This window comes from Penicillium antarcticum (genome assembly GCF_028974205.1).
Source record: "Penicillium antarcticum strain IBT 31339 chromosome Unknown utg000005l_segment0_segment0, whole genome shotgun sequence".
NCBI classification, from domain to species: domain Eukaryota; kingdom Fungi; phylum Ascomycota; class Eurotiomycetes; order Eurotiales; family Aspergillaceae; genus Penicillium; species Penicillium antarcticum.
In genome coordinates this window covers 251,978-265,679 of record NW_026695303.1, presented here as the reverse complement: position 1 = coordinate 265,679, position 13,702 = coordinate 251,978, and the positions used below count along the sequence as shown (strand labels likewise).

Here is a 13,702-nt window from a genome sequence, read left to right as displayed (position 1 = left end):
TTTACACTTGTTCAATTTATTATGTTACAAAACCAGCAGTCTAACTTCGCGTCCTCTCTTTATAATGGCGATATAGATAATATCAGCTATCTTGCGCTATTAAACCACCTAGCGACTCCCTCTAGCAGCTAGTATACGATCGATCCCTTTAACACTAACTTCCTCCGACCAACAATTCCGCCAATACTCCTATCCTCCTTATAACGCGTTAGACCCGACCGAAGGAAGGCGTTTATTCTCTACGATAAAATGACCTATAACGAATAGGTAGAATGGTGGCTACAAACCGACTTTGGGAGGAAGAGCAAGATTGTCTAGGACTTAACGCGCTATTCGGAGATTTGGAGCCACTACAATCAGGTTACTCATAGTATAGATAGTGCACTAAAGGTTATATACTAACGTTATAGAAATATTCTTGAGCACCCTAATATAGTCAATACGAAGGCCATAGGTAAAATACAATATCATGGTATATCGATAATACAGAGATATCTTAAGACAGCGGCTTATTTAAAGAGCGGATATACAAAGAAATCATAGATTACCAAATTTCTAAAGCAAGCAGTACGTTCGGAGTAACCCTTTTATTCGATTTTATTTACTAATAGTAATACTAAACTTAGGAAGATATCGAAATACCGTTCTCGCAAGCAGCCTAGGAAGAAGACATCCTACAATTTATCACACTCAATCGGCTTCCACTTTATCTTATTAAGCATCCAGTATTTTAGCGTCTTATTTCTCGGGCTCGTACCGCTCCGTTACCTCCGATCATCCTATCTACTAATACAATTCGTCGCCGACTAGGGAGCATTGTTAAAGATCGGCAAGAGCGGATGCTTCGAACACTGCCTATTGGTTCAAAAATCTCAATTGCACTTGATTGCTAGATATCTCCATTCTCATAGGCGTTTATGGCAATCACAGGCTACTTTATAGATATTGATTGGGTATATCGTGAGGTACTACTTGGGTTCAAACCTCTCTATAGTGCGTATATAGGCGCGAATCTAAGCAATATTCTTCTTTAAACTCTGATCGAGCATAACCTTGAAGCCCGAGTGTTTGGGTTAACAACGGACAATGCTTTAAACAATAAGACATTATTTGATTCCCTCTAATAGGGTCTATTAGATAGTGTTATCATTGTTCGAATCCCATGCCTTGCTTACGTTATCCAACTTAGTCTAAACCAGCTCCTTGATCGCATTAAAGTAGTTCCACTGAATGACTCAACTAAGACAAAATAGATAGAGAAGCAATCAAGATTAGCTTATTTGAATGCGCAGTATCGGAATCGTGAGATATCCTTTATATTGAACAAGGTCCGCTATCTTGCTATCTATGTGAACGCAAGCCCTTAGCGCCGGGAGACATTTTACAATCTCTAGACAAGCACCGTGAAGCTAGTACCGATCCAAGATATAAGGACTCGGTGGAATTCAACCTTTCTAATGCTACGTCGGGCAAAGCGTCTACGTCCGATCTTTGCGCTATTTTGTGCAGAGTATGATTGCGAAGAGATACTACTCTATAAGGACGAGTGGCGTTAAGTTGACTATCTTCTTTGTATCACTGAGCCATTTTTCGCCTACATAACTCAGCTATCGAAGACTCGAGATATTACTACGCATTACGTCTTCAAGATCTACAATAAACTCTTTGAGCATCTTGAGTGTTCAATAAAGCAGCTACGACGTAAGCGTGTGCTATAGAAGAAATAGATGCTTCACGCACTTGAAGCTAGTCGGTTAAAGCTTGATAAGTACTACTCCCAAACCGATAATATTCGAGGACATATCTATGCAATCAGCATAATGCTAGCGCCCGTGAATAAGTTTAAGTTCTTTCTTACTAATGACTAGGATCAGAAATAGCGTGACATATACCGCTTATCCTTCTAGGAAGCTCTGATTCTATATCAAGAATAGCTTTTAGCCCTTGATCAGTCACTAGATGGCTCTTAAATAATAGCTCGGCTAGGATCGAAGCTTGATACGATGCTAGATAGGAGCAATGCCTAGGGAAGCATAGCTACTAATGAAATAACTTGTTATCTTGATAGTGGTACGTTTAAGCTAAGCCTTTCAGAATTCTAACTAACTTCGGATTAGATCCTATTCAAATTGCTCCTCTTACGTTCTAGCGAGAGAACTAAGCGCGATTCCTAGTAATTGCTGCTCTTGCGCGTGATATCCTCTCTTTCCCTGTAACCGGGGTAGGCGTTAAACGGCTGTTTAATACTGCTCGGGATATCTGCTATTACTGTCGAGGAAGAATAAAGTCTTATACAATCGAGGATTTAATGATGTTTCTTTGCACCTTAAGGTTTGACATAGAAGAATAAGAGGCGAGACTTCTTGAGAAGTTCTTCTCTTATAATGAGCTAGAAGCAGCAAAGGAAGAGAAGGATAATAACCTCGACGACATTGAGATCGAGCCAATTAGTGATACCGAGGAATAGGAGACTTCAATTGATAAGGAGATAGAGCTAGATAAAGCTTTATTGACTGCATTTAAAGGGCCGACTATACGTAAACCCTAGGTACCATTGCCAGTGAATAACACCTAAGTACGTGCGTTAGGACGGAAGCGAAAGAATTGCGATAATGATATATTCGAGTACTATTAGTTAGTTAATCGATTAAAGCTCTCTAATTCACAGATCTTCAAAAAAGCCTCGAAATAACCCTATATTCTGACGGCCGTCAAAAAAACTAGCAATATAGCTTAATAACCCTATTTTCTGACGGCCATCAGAATTGTAGCCCTGTAGCCTCAGGAATCTATTAAACGTACAATTAAATTAAACAGTGATTATAGAAAGAGGCCTTGCTTACAAGTCAAATACCCAAAAATACAGCCAAAAACTGCACAAGTTATGTAGTCACGAGTCTTGACATGTTTGCATTGTTTATGAACCCAGCTAGGGGCCTAGGCCCAGCACTGGGCCAGAAATCCCGACCCGGGCCCAGTACTAGGTTGGAGAACCCGGCCCAGAACCCAACCCAGCCCGGGTTGAGCTGGGTTCTGCGGAAGTCTATCCTGAATAATGTATTAATAATGCCTTTAAAATAGACTAGTATCACTTACTAAATAACTCCCCCATTCGAACTTCGGCTTACACGTATCTTTCCAGGATATACCGCACGATCTCTGATCCTGAAACAGCTTCACTGCTGTGAGATATTTTCTACTAAATCCATTAATAATAGATAGACAATATATTCTCCTTACTCACAAATATGTCTTTCGCTTGACTCGGTCGGATTCAGCCAGAGGAATACCCTTTCGAAGAGCAGTTATCTTATCCCAATGTAGGTTAGACACATATGTATGCTTCATATCTAGGAGCGCTGGATCGGCGTATTGGCAGAGCTTCACTCCAGAGCAAGAAGCGGAGCTATGCTTTAGTGGTATATTGCCAAAGTTACTCTGGCTATTCATAGCCCGTGTTTTATAGCTAGATTTCATGCTATATTGAACCTATAATATATTAATAAACGTTCATTAATAGCTGGTCACTCACACTTGAGATTGCGTTGTTTACTATACTCTGCTCTTGACCCGGAACCCCGACTATGTAGGTAAAACCATCAGGATCTGATCTTGGATACTCTGGTAGACCCATTGTATATCGAATAAATCGAGTACGTAGTGGGTTACGTTTTGTATGTGTCAAGTTCAAAAGAAAATTCTCTTGGTCCCCCTAATATATTATTTAAGCATTAATAAGACCTGATTTCACGCGAGCACGTACTTCTTCTTGATCAGGTATCGTTACCCGGTCATAATCGATGTTTTCATTATCAGATATATCTATCTGATCTTGAAGGATGCTTTCATCGTCAGATATCACTATCTGATCCTGGAATAGACCTGTTTCGGCCATAGCGGAGGTATATGGTAATGCAATAGTAATACATTAAAAGAGCATGGTTTAAATATTGCCAGTTTTTTGTGGCTCACTAGCGTAATACATGACAAATATTAGCGAGTATTAGCGTGTAATGTTTAATTACTATCACGTGTTATATAGAAATGCCAAGACTTTTAAGTGTGGCCTAAGGCGTCCCAAGTGTCGGACTGAACTACATCCTGCGCACTTTCGCTCACTGAGCACGCCACCAATTAGTCATCATGCACGTGACCGAACCAGAGCATGCTCACTGAGTCTGAGCCCGTGCTGACATCTACGCACTGATCCTGAGCCTGAGCGCCCTCATAAAGCGGCGGCAGCCCAGATAGGAAAGGCCCCACCCGGCAGACATTATCCTGTCTATATAGGTGCATACAGTCATCATGCACGTGACTAGTTTAAGCTCATTACCCTGAGCTGCTGACCGAAGAATTACAGAGGTTGAGGGAGCATATGAAGAAGGATAGTTGGTGGGAGAAGAGCCAGGCAGCAGCGGCCCAACGCAGACGAAACCGGGAGGTAGATGTTTTATTGTCAATAGAACGTCGACAGCAAGAGCGAGAGCGGCAAGAACGAGAGCAGTCGACATCAGGGCAGTCGAGATAAAGATTTGTTGTGAAATACTAGGTATATAATTAACTATGCTAAACAATCTGAGAGTAAAAGGTAAAGTATACTAAAATCTCGCCAAAGGATTCAACATCGTCTCCATTTCCATTCCATCTCCCCAAGGCGGCGAATCCTTCACATCGCACACCCGCTCCTCAGCCATAGCCTTAACCCAAACCTGCGACGCTTTCTTCTGCCTATTCTGCACCTTGACACAGTAGGCATGATACTCTTCTTCCGTAGCAGCAGCAAAAACATATCGCGGATGTACACCGAAAGCCTGGGCACCCTTCTGCCCGAACCCAAACGAGGTCACCGAGAAAGCCTTCAAACCCGTCTTCCGAATGGTCTTGCTGGGGAAAAACAGATCTTTACGAGCCCTCAGTCGGACGTCGATGTTATCCGCGTTGCGTTGGCCGGGGATCGTACCCGTGTTAAGCGCTTGGAAGCACCCATTCACCATCCACGCGGCGGATGCGCCTTTCGAATGGCCGGTCAAGTATTTCTGGAAAATACAGTACAGGAGGTGTCCGTCCTCTCGGCCCAGGTGACTGAGTTGTTTCTGGATGACGTCTGTTTCATTCAAGTCGTTCAGCACAGTCGATGTACCGTGCAGTGAGGCGAAATCCAGGTCATTGACAGTCAGACCCCATACAGCCAGAGCGCCGCGGATGGGTGAGATAGATGAATCGCCGTGCCAGAAGTCAAGGCCAAATGTAGCAAGCGCCTCTTTTCGCTGGCGAGATGCTTCGTTGGTGATCCAGTGTTGGCGCTCCATCAGCAGAGTTGTATCTGGCATGTCTTCAGTGGCCAAGTCGGCAGTTTCATCCATTTCCCATTTCGAGATTTGACCGAGACGCTGATCCAAGCGGCGACGTCGATAGGACATGTTCAACAATGGCGAGCGGAACTTGCCGGTTGTTTCGCGTGCGTTGGTCAATAGGCCTTGTCCGGGCGCTGGCACGGAGCGGCCTGCTTTATCGCTGGCAGTACCGGCCCACGCAATAACGCCATACACCGGTAGACCCATGTCAAGAGCTAGCCGTGCTGTGGTGAGCAGCTGCACGCCTGCGCCGTGAGTTTCCACAAAGCCAGCGCGTGTTGAGCTGGTAGGACGAGAGGATTCAGCAGGAGATCGGCCCTGGGCATGTTCTTTGGCGGGATCTGACGTCGCGCCCATATTGGCGAACTCGACGGCAATATCGTGGTCGAGATCGTCTACGCCGCCGACGAGGCAAACCTTTGCCTTTCCAGTAGAAATCAACTCGTAGCCTGAGTCTAGAGACTCCAGTGCTGTTGCACAGGCTCCAACGGGTGTACGAAGTGGACCTGCTCCTGACATCAATAGCATGTTTACCCATGCTGGCGCTGTATTGATGAATGTTTCTTGGAGGATATCTGACGCGGCGGGGAGATCATGATGACGCGTTCGGAAAACACGTTTCAATGCGTGGATGCCACCTAGCCCTGAGCCGATGCAATTACCCAGCTCGGAGACGTGGATATAGCGATAAAGCTCGTAGGCGTCGGTGAGGCCACTGGCAAAGAGTGCCTCTGCTACGCAGACGAGGGTGAAGAGTGTGACACGATCGACATGGGCGATGAGTTCGTCGGATAGTCCGTAGTTCTTTGGATTCCAGCCTGTGGGTATCTGCCCGGCTATAGGGTGTGCAACCTTTAGGCCTTTAGGCACAAGGACTGTGGCACCCTTTCTGAGACGCATCCGGACATCATCTTCGTTGTTTTGATCGGTAGGATAGTAGACATCCACGAGATCGCCCTGCTCGGCCTGGAAATGCGTCGCTAGTTCCTTCGAGGTAGAGATGGGCGGAAGGTCTTCTGTCAAAACTACTTCTTGGAGCAATTGTCGGCGTGTGGGATCTGGCCCATAGCCAATATCCAACTCTGGCTCCACGAGCCGAATACCCGTATGCTCCAGGATTCGCTTCTCATAGCGACTCTTGACCTCTGAATCGGCGACTGGGTGTCCTCCTTCAACATCCACCCAGCCGTCGTAGTATTCAGAATTGATTTCACCGCTATGGTGTCGGATCATGCCCATCATCCATGCCATTTCAATGCATCCCTCCAGACTGAAATGACCATCCGCTTCCATCTCCCATCGCGTACGTGCATTTCCATGCGGTCCCAACTCGGCGATACCGGTGACCACCACGACGCGCTCGAGATCAACCATCCCGCGGAGGTCTTGAGAAAGGGGCCAAATCTCAGTATCGTAGTCTGGGAGGGCGGGGAATTTTAGCTGGAGATTGGCGAGCGGTGGTGGCGCAGGAATGTAGCGATCCTCCATTAGATCCGGGCTGGCATCGAGCTTCTGGTCTTCCATGACGGCCTTTCGTATCGAACTTATCTTCTGCATCTCCTCGCGCAGTGCTGATAGTTTCGACTTAAGGTTAGGATGCTGGCCGAGTCCACCAGTAATATCTGCATATAAGGCGGCGGTCTCGCAACGCTCCGCGACAGGGTTACTCATCAACAAAAGCAGATGCAGCGCCATTTCCTCCACCGAGAATGTGCGAATACCCATCTTCTCCATTCCCTCAGCGACAAGATCGTTTGCTTTCATCAGGCCTGTCCCTCTGGTCCACCCGATCGAAGCACCGCAAATAGACAGGTATGGCGCCCAGCTCTCAGACTCCCATTTAGCAAAAAGAGGCTCGAAGCCGATTTTCGACTCGGCGTAGAGACCATCTCCGCCGAAGGTGCCGTGGTTCGGCGACAAAGGGAGCAAGACCTGGGTAACGTTGCCGTTGTATCCACGGGCGCGCTTTTCATGCGCGACCCGACCTATCAATCTCAAGACATTGACGAGCATCATGCGATGAGCCAATTCAGCACGTGAGTCAATTTTATCCATCTCGCGACCGGATTCAGAGATTGCTGCGAAGGGGACGACGTGGTCGAGATCAAGACCTAGTCCGTCGTAAATCCACCCGATGAGTGAGTTGACATCTTGATGACTGCCTTGGTTGAATGATACGACGTGTAACTGTGACCCGCGCGCACCGTGCGAGACATACATTTCGCGGAAAAAGTCGATGTTGCTGGCTGTGAAGCGGCTGGTGGTCACGATCACGTCCGCACCGCCAACAAGCAGTCCACGTAAGATCTCAGAGCCGATCGATGAGCGACTTGCTCCGATGAGTAGCACGACTTTGTCGGCGAATGTGGGAGCTTCGGCGCCACTGGCTTCTTTCAACAGCTGGGTGTAGATCTCGGTCGCCTGCTCTTGCTCGCACCAGCCTTGGGAATTCTTGATACTAAGCGTAACGCCGGCAGGTTGGATCTCAGTTGATGTACAAGGAAACTCCTCGTACGTGATTTCTCCATCGTCTCCGATGATGGTGCGAGGAACTGTGAGTCGTTCACGGACGTTTTGGGCAAAAGGCCGAATGGTAGGCGAGCTCTGTCTTTCTGCGCTGCTGGTCAAGCTAGCGAGGAGAGTGGAAGCCGCATGGAGGTTTCCATCCAGTTTGCCATCCAGCGTTTGGCGATGCAGATATTGCACGACGCGAAGAAGACGCGGACACGCGCGGTTAGCAATCAATCGAACTTGTTGACGTGTCCAGCTCTCACCCACGCCAACTTCCCCACGAAGAACCGCTCCTAACGTGTTGAAGAGATCCTGAATTCCCCAGTTCCAGTAAGAATCATACCGACGAATGTGTGATGCAGACCATTGCGGCTGCACGCCGGAGATGAGGTCGTCGCCTAACTCGGCTATCAACGCGTCGATCTCCCCTTGTAGGGATTGAATTTGTTCATCCCGTTCAACGGTGACCTTAGCTCGCTGATTCAAATCAATGCCCAAGCGACCGGCTTGCTCTTCAAGCTGGGCGATTTCGATTGACTGTCGCGCCGTGTCGACCTCTTGAGGACCCGCTACGGAAGTCGGGACGGGCGCCGATTGCAGCGGCACAGGCGCCGGAGAAGCATTTAACCCATGTTCCGCAAAATACGCCTGCGCGATCACGTCAAGAAATTCCCGTGTTTCCGCAGCTGTGGCTAGGCGTTGTGCTGGTGGTTGACTACTAGCCTGGAGAAGGATGCAATCCTGACGACCGGGACCAAGTCCCCAACGGCTCTCGAGATATGAGCGGATCTGCGCCGTGCGAAAGTCCGCCGCCATCTTCAGAGATATCATCTTAGCGATCATGACCGTTGTTATACGGCGCAGCTGCCCAGAAAATGCAGGTGAGGCCTGTAATTGATCGCACAGGGCCTGGAGTTCGATGCTCTCGACGTGCTCGGGCACACTCCCAAACTCGGCCTCAAGTTCGCCGGTTATCTCATTCTCCATTGTCGATCTTCCGCCGCACAGCTGCTTTACAGACTTGCGCAGGTCGTCTTTGCCCATCGCTCGATCGAGCTTCTGTGAGATTATGGCGACCACAATTGTCTGGGCGGGCACGGGCGCATCGGCGATGGATGGTTGAGCGGCAATTTCCACTACTGCTGAAGGCGGAGCCACTGGCTCTATGGGCAAAGCAGCGACAGTAGAAGGTTCCGTTGAGCTAGGTGGTGATGCTTCTGCTGTGATTGCTTTGAGATCTGTGCTTGCGGTGAAACCGCGATGAATATCGGCGGCATGGTCATGATAGCTGAGAAGCTTCCGAGTTAGACCGAGCGCGCTATCGTGTATGATATAGTTATCATGCTGCAGGGTGCGTTTGAGCATGTTCACTAATGTGCTGGCCGGTCCAACCTCCAGCAGGTTCTGGATGTGCAGCTCTTTGAGCAGCACATCTTGCGTCTCAATCCATTTGACGGGCGACGCAAACTGGTATCTAGTAAGGACATTAGCAGGGGCTCATCTTGGAGTTCTATTAATTTTTTATCAACCTACGCCAATAATTCGATGAGCAGCAAATAGGTGAGTTCTCGCTCTACTTCCGCGTGCATGTTGGCGCGTAGTGCAGCGTGTGGAATTATTTGCCGGGTGGGGGTATCTCAGTATTTTCGAAGAACGAACTGGATTGATTCCTCCCCTCAAAAAAGCAAGTCATTTTCATTACTATCCCCATGGTTGGCAAGGTAGTTGGTGTTGCTACTCTCCTAGCTGGTGGCACGTCAGTGTGGCACGACTGCGCTTAGGGCCCCCATTCTGGCCTGGGGGCCCTATCATCAAAAGGCAAAAGGTCACTACACAGCCATCAGGAAGACTTTGCCTCACAATCTGGTAAAATTGAATCCTTCTCACAGAATGTTAGATAACGCTACAGCGGCGGAAGATGTTTGCGCCTTCACCGCCGCTAGTCGGTTCCATCATAGTCTCAAATTTGAGAGTAAGACTACTCAGAAGCCCCTACGGGTCACCTACGCTACTGTTGGCTGTCAAGATTCCGACTCCCCAACTATACTCTTTGCGGGTGGATTGTATGGCGGGCGTTGGAACGGGCTCTGGATCGACCATCTGTGCCAGCAGAAAAGAATCCGCGTGGTGATCATCGATCGGCCAGGGTTCGGCGGCTCGACGGCCGTGGCCCTGGATCAACGAATTCCTGTGTGGCTTGAGACGGTGCCTATTCTACTCCGACATCTCAATGTTGACAAGGTTACTCTTGCGGCGCACAGTAGTGGAGTCATTTATCTGTTCAACACGGTCTACCATTTGCCGGAGATTTTGACTCCGGAGCCTACGATCCATCTTATCTCACCTTGGGTTCATCCGTCTAAATCGGGCGCAAAGATGCTGACCATCGCGAGCGCTATGCCTGCAGGGCTTGTTACCGGGTGGAATAAGATGACTTCCTTCCTGGTGAATAGGCTCATGCCCTCGTCAGCCCCGACCGACCAAGGAAAGAAGAGAAACAAGAAAGACCCACAATCCGACAGTGCGGTCACTGCCGACGAGGAAACCTTGTTAGAGACGTGCGGGCTCTCCTCGGCAGCCAAACAACCCACGCGTGATTACTTTGTCAAGATGTTTTTCGAAGAGGACACTTCTGGGGTCGCCGACGAGGCCAAACTTGGCCTCAAGACAGGTTCGGGTGTATCCTGGGGGATATGTGATGACTACGAAACTTTCGCGACCCAGTTAGCCGACAAAGTGGGCAAAAACAACAAACTCCACATCGTGGCTTACTTTGGAGAGAACGATGGGTACGTGGGCAAGGGAGGCTGCCAGTATTTTCACCGGGTGTGGGGAAGCGACACGGTCCGCCAATCCATTTCGGCCGAAGTTCATGAAGTGCCAGGGATGAATCATGATGATTTGACACTGCCAGAACACGGGGTTCTGGGCCAGATCTTCGATTGGGCCTCTCACCGAGAGTACAGAAAGATGCATAAATAGCGTTCGCCCCCAGTGGCGTAGAAGAACCGGAGATTTTCCCGGCCCCTTTTGCTTATCTTGGTCAAGCTCTAGAATTTCAACTAATCAGAAACGAATGGATTATTTTAAGTGGCTTAGGAGGCTTGCAGTTTCATGCACCTTAGGGTTTTAGTGTCAGCCAAGGATCGCCAAGGAGCGCCAATAAGCTCCTTGACAAATTTCCAGCTCTACTCGTACTTCTTTCTCCGTGGGAATTCTAATCGAGTTGGGGTTCTCATTTCCTGTTTAAAAAGTATACAGAACAATCAAATAAAAATAACAAAAAACGGCAAGTGCTTATTTCGGTACACTCCACTAAATCGCCCCCATCTCTGCAAGTAACACCCCCTAAGCGTAAGGGTACCCCCTCAAGCTGCAGTAGAGTGGAGATTATAATTTTGTTGATTCAGTCAAATCAGATCTATTCGGTACACCCATGGACCATCGAATATCACCCAGAGGACTATATTCACTTAGGAGCCGTCCAAAAATGGCTATGGTAATGTTCGAGGCCTCTAGAGCTTTCGTTTCTCATCGTGCCACCCAGGTGGATCCAGTAAACTGATCTGAGTCAGCCCTATTAAACCCTAGAGATTACAACGTTGGAAACTCGTTACATATTGGGCCAATGAGAGTCGTAGCTACGCTGGTGAACTATATTCTGACCTATTTCTAAATCGAGCCGAAATCAAAACGAATATCATATCTTACTCTCAATGAACCCAACAGTGGCATGGTATCTCCCAAGGTTGCCTTGTTCTACACCTGGCCCCGGGGGGTTTGAGTATTATTCACCCTATTAGCGGATGCTCCATAATTATTATAATCTCTGCAATACAACCGTCTCTTTCTAACTGGTGGTAGACTTGAATAATCTGGACAGCCGTCAGCAGCATTTCCAGCCGCCTACATACTTCGGGTATGGGGCTAAATTCCGGAGGATTTTCCAAGGCTTGCGATTTTACAAAAGAACCATAATACAATGTCATTCTTAGTGCTCAGGTAACAGTTGAAGTCCCAAGATTGAGAGATTGAGCAATGTCGCACAGGAAAATTCCCTTGATTGTATCTACTAACCTGTCACCTGGGGATTGAGAGTATTTTGTGATGGCCAATCAAGGCTAGTAATTCTGGCTGTGTATTATCATATTTTTAATCTAGTTCAAGCGATAGAAAGAAAATATGGTGGAGAATTATAGTGAAAATTATTTGTGGGCAAGGAGTTTGCCTTCTATTGGCCATGCTGTAAAGCCTGCTTTGTTGCACGAAACCGTCGTATGAGCATCTTCATATGTTCCATAACCACCTCATTCTCCTCTTGTAAGAGCTTAATATATGCCACCGCTTGTTGCAGGACTTCCGCCTTATTCAGGCGTACGTTTCGGTTATGGTCCTCATCAGTTCCATCCGCGTCACTTGGAGATGGAGACGCAGATGATTTTTGTTGTTGCTGGTCTTGTTTCCAAGTTTCCACGCAGTCCCGTAGTGCCTCAAAGCGCTCATGGAGCCCTGCTCGATATCTTTTTTCGATCACGTAGTGTGCGCGTTGACGCTTTGTCGATCGCTGGCCCGTACTCTCTTCCGGCTGTCGCCTCTCGGCTGATGGAAAGCTTGGTGGCGGTTGCATCGCGACATCGCCTATATTTGATGGAAGAGGCCCTGGGCTTATTTGTGGTGTCCCGACAACGGGATCTGGTAGGGTACTTGCGGTGCTAGTGCTGTCGAATTCGGAAGAGTTGAGCATTACGTCCCACTCGTTGAGAGACCATCCTAAATCTAAACATTCGGTTAGAGCTGAAGAGATCTCAGAGCGGGTCCACCCACTTAGCATGAAATCACTCCCGGATGAGCTTGGTAAGTTGCTTGATGTGGTTGAAGATGAAGAAGCCGTTGTGATATCGCCCAGCCAGTTTTGCCATGGGCCGTCCGGGCCGTCAACGGGATATGGGGATCCTGCACATAATGCAGGATCGACGGGCAAGATTGTTGAGTGCAAGTCCGTTACCGGTGCTTGCTCTGTTGCATTGTGAGGTAAGATTTGTTTCGGCGTCATCACATCTGCAGCGGCCACCCACTGTGAGCCAGGCCGCAATAGTTCCGGATCAAGATCGTCATGGGCCATCAGCATACGCAAGGCAGCAGCCATGCGATCTCGCCGAGTCGGAAATGTAGGGCTGGCCTTGGCATATGGCATTGTAAGATCGTCCATAATGAACTTGTGATGAAAAATGACCGAAGAATGGCGTGAGTTGCAGCCCTCTAGGTTCTATAAAGCTGCTGGGTAGCGGGAGGTAGTATCGGGGTTTGGAAAACTCCCCCAACAGTGATATATACAGATGTATGCAGGTCTCAAGTACGGTCACTAAGAAACAATGGACCTTAGTATTGGCTAGCCCCTGATGCCCGCGTGGTTAACCTAAACGTTTTGATTCTTGGCCCCTTGGCCCCCACGGATGGCCACACTGGTTGGCTGTTAAAAATAAGTCTGCCTTGGCTTATGTGAAACCCAGGTGGACACTAGGCAGGGCGCAACAGAGATTCGACGCTGGTGGATCAAGATGAGATGCAATTTAAATCTGGCTGTGGAAGGCATAAGCCTAGGGCCTCAGGAGCGTATTACGATAAAAACCGTGCATATGTAATAGTAAGCTCTTCTGGTGGCGTCGGTAGATATTTCCTATTGAACCGAATTATTTGAATTATTTCCGCCTTCAGGATGCGTGAGCAGACTAGCCCGCTGGATGTATGGCTACACTGGCGCACTGGCATCTGCCGAATGGCACGAAACCGCCCCCAAGGCCACCGACGGATGTGGCTCTTGATCACCCATTGATAGG

General features: G+C 48.2%; 4 protein-coding genes across 4 annotated transcripts; 1 reads left to right on the top strand and 3 right to left on the bottom strand.

Annotated features, from left to right (window-relative positions):
• Positions 1-4,134: 4,134 nt before the first annotated feature.
• N7508_004754 (uncharacterized protein) lies at positions 4,135-4,511 on the bottom strand (the record flags this gene model as incomplete). The annotated part of the gene is made up of 2 exons (XM_058462820.1): positions 4,135-4,278; positions 4,299-4,511. 2 exons carry the CDS (start codon positions 4,509-4,511, stop codon positions 4,135-4,137), a joined length of 357 nt encoding a protein of 118 aa, XP_058319298.1.
• Positions 4,512-4,598: 87 nt separating this feature from the next.
• N7508_004753 (Fatty acid synthase subunit alpha) lies at positions 4,599-9,454 on the bottom strand (the record flags this gene model as incomplete). The annotated part of the gene is made up of 2 exons (XM_058462819.1): positions 4,599-9,339; positions 9,399-9,454. The coding sequence occupies 2 exons, from the start codon at positions 9,452-9,454 to the stop codon at positions 4,599-4,601; spliced, it is 4,797 nt and encodes a 1,598-aa protein (XP_058319297.1).
• A 301-nt stretch (positions 9,455-9,755) lies between these two features.
• On the top strand, positions 9,756-10,847 carry N7508_004752 (alpha/beta fold hydrolase; the record flags this gene model as incomplete). The annotated part of the gene is made up of 1 exon (XM_058462818.1): positions 9,756-10,847. One exon carries the CDS (start codon positions 9,756-9,758, stop codon positions 10,845-10,847), a length of 1,092 nt encoding a protein of 363 aa, XP_058319296.1.
• A 1,249-nt stretch (positions 10,848-12,096) lies between these two features.
• N7508_004751 (uncharacterized protein) lies at positions 12,097-13,074 on the bottom strand (the record flags this gene model as incomplete). The annotated part of the gene is made up of 1 exon (XM_058462817.1): positions 12,097-13,074. One exon carries the CDS (start codon positions 13,072-13,074, stop codon positions 12,097-12,099), a length of 978 nt encoding a protein of 325 aa, XP_058319295.1.
• Between the last annotated feature and the right edge of the window lie 628 nt (positions 13,075-13,702).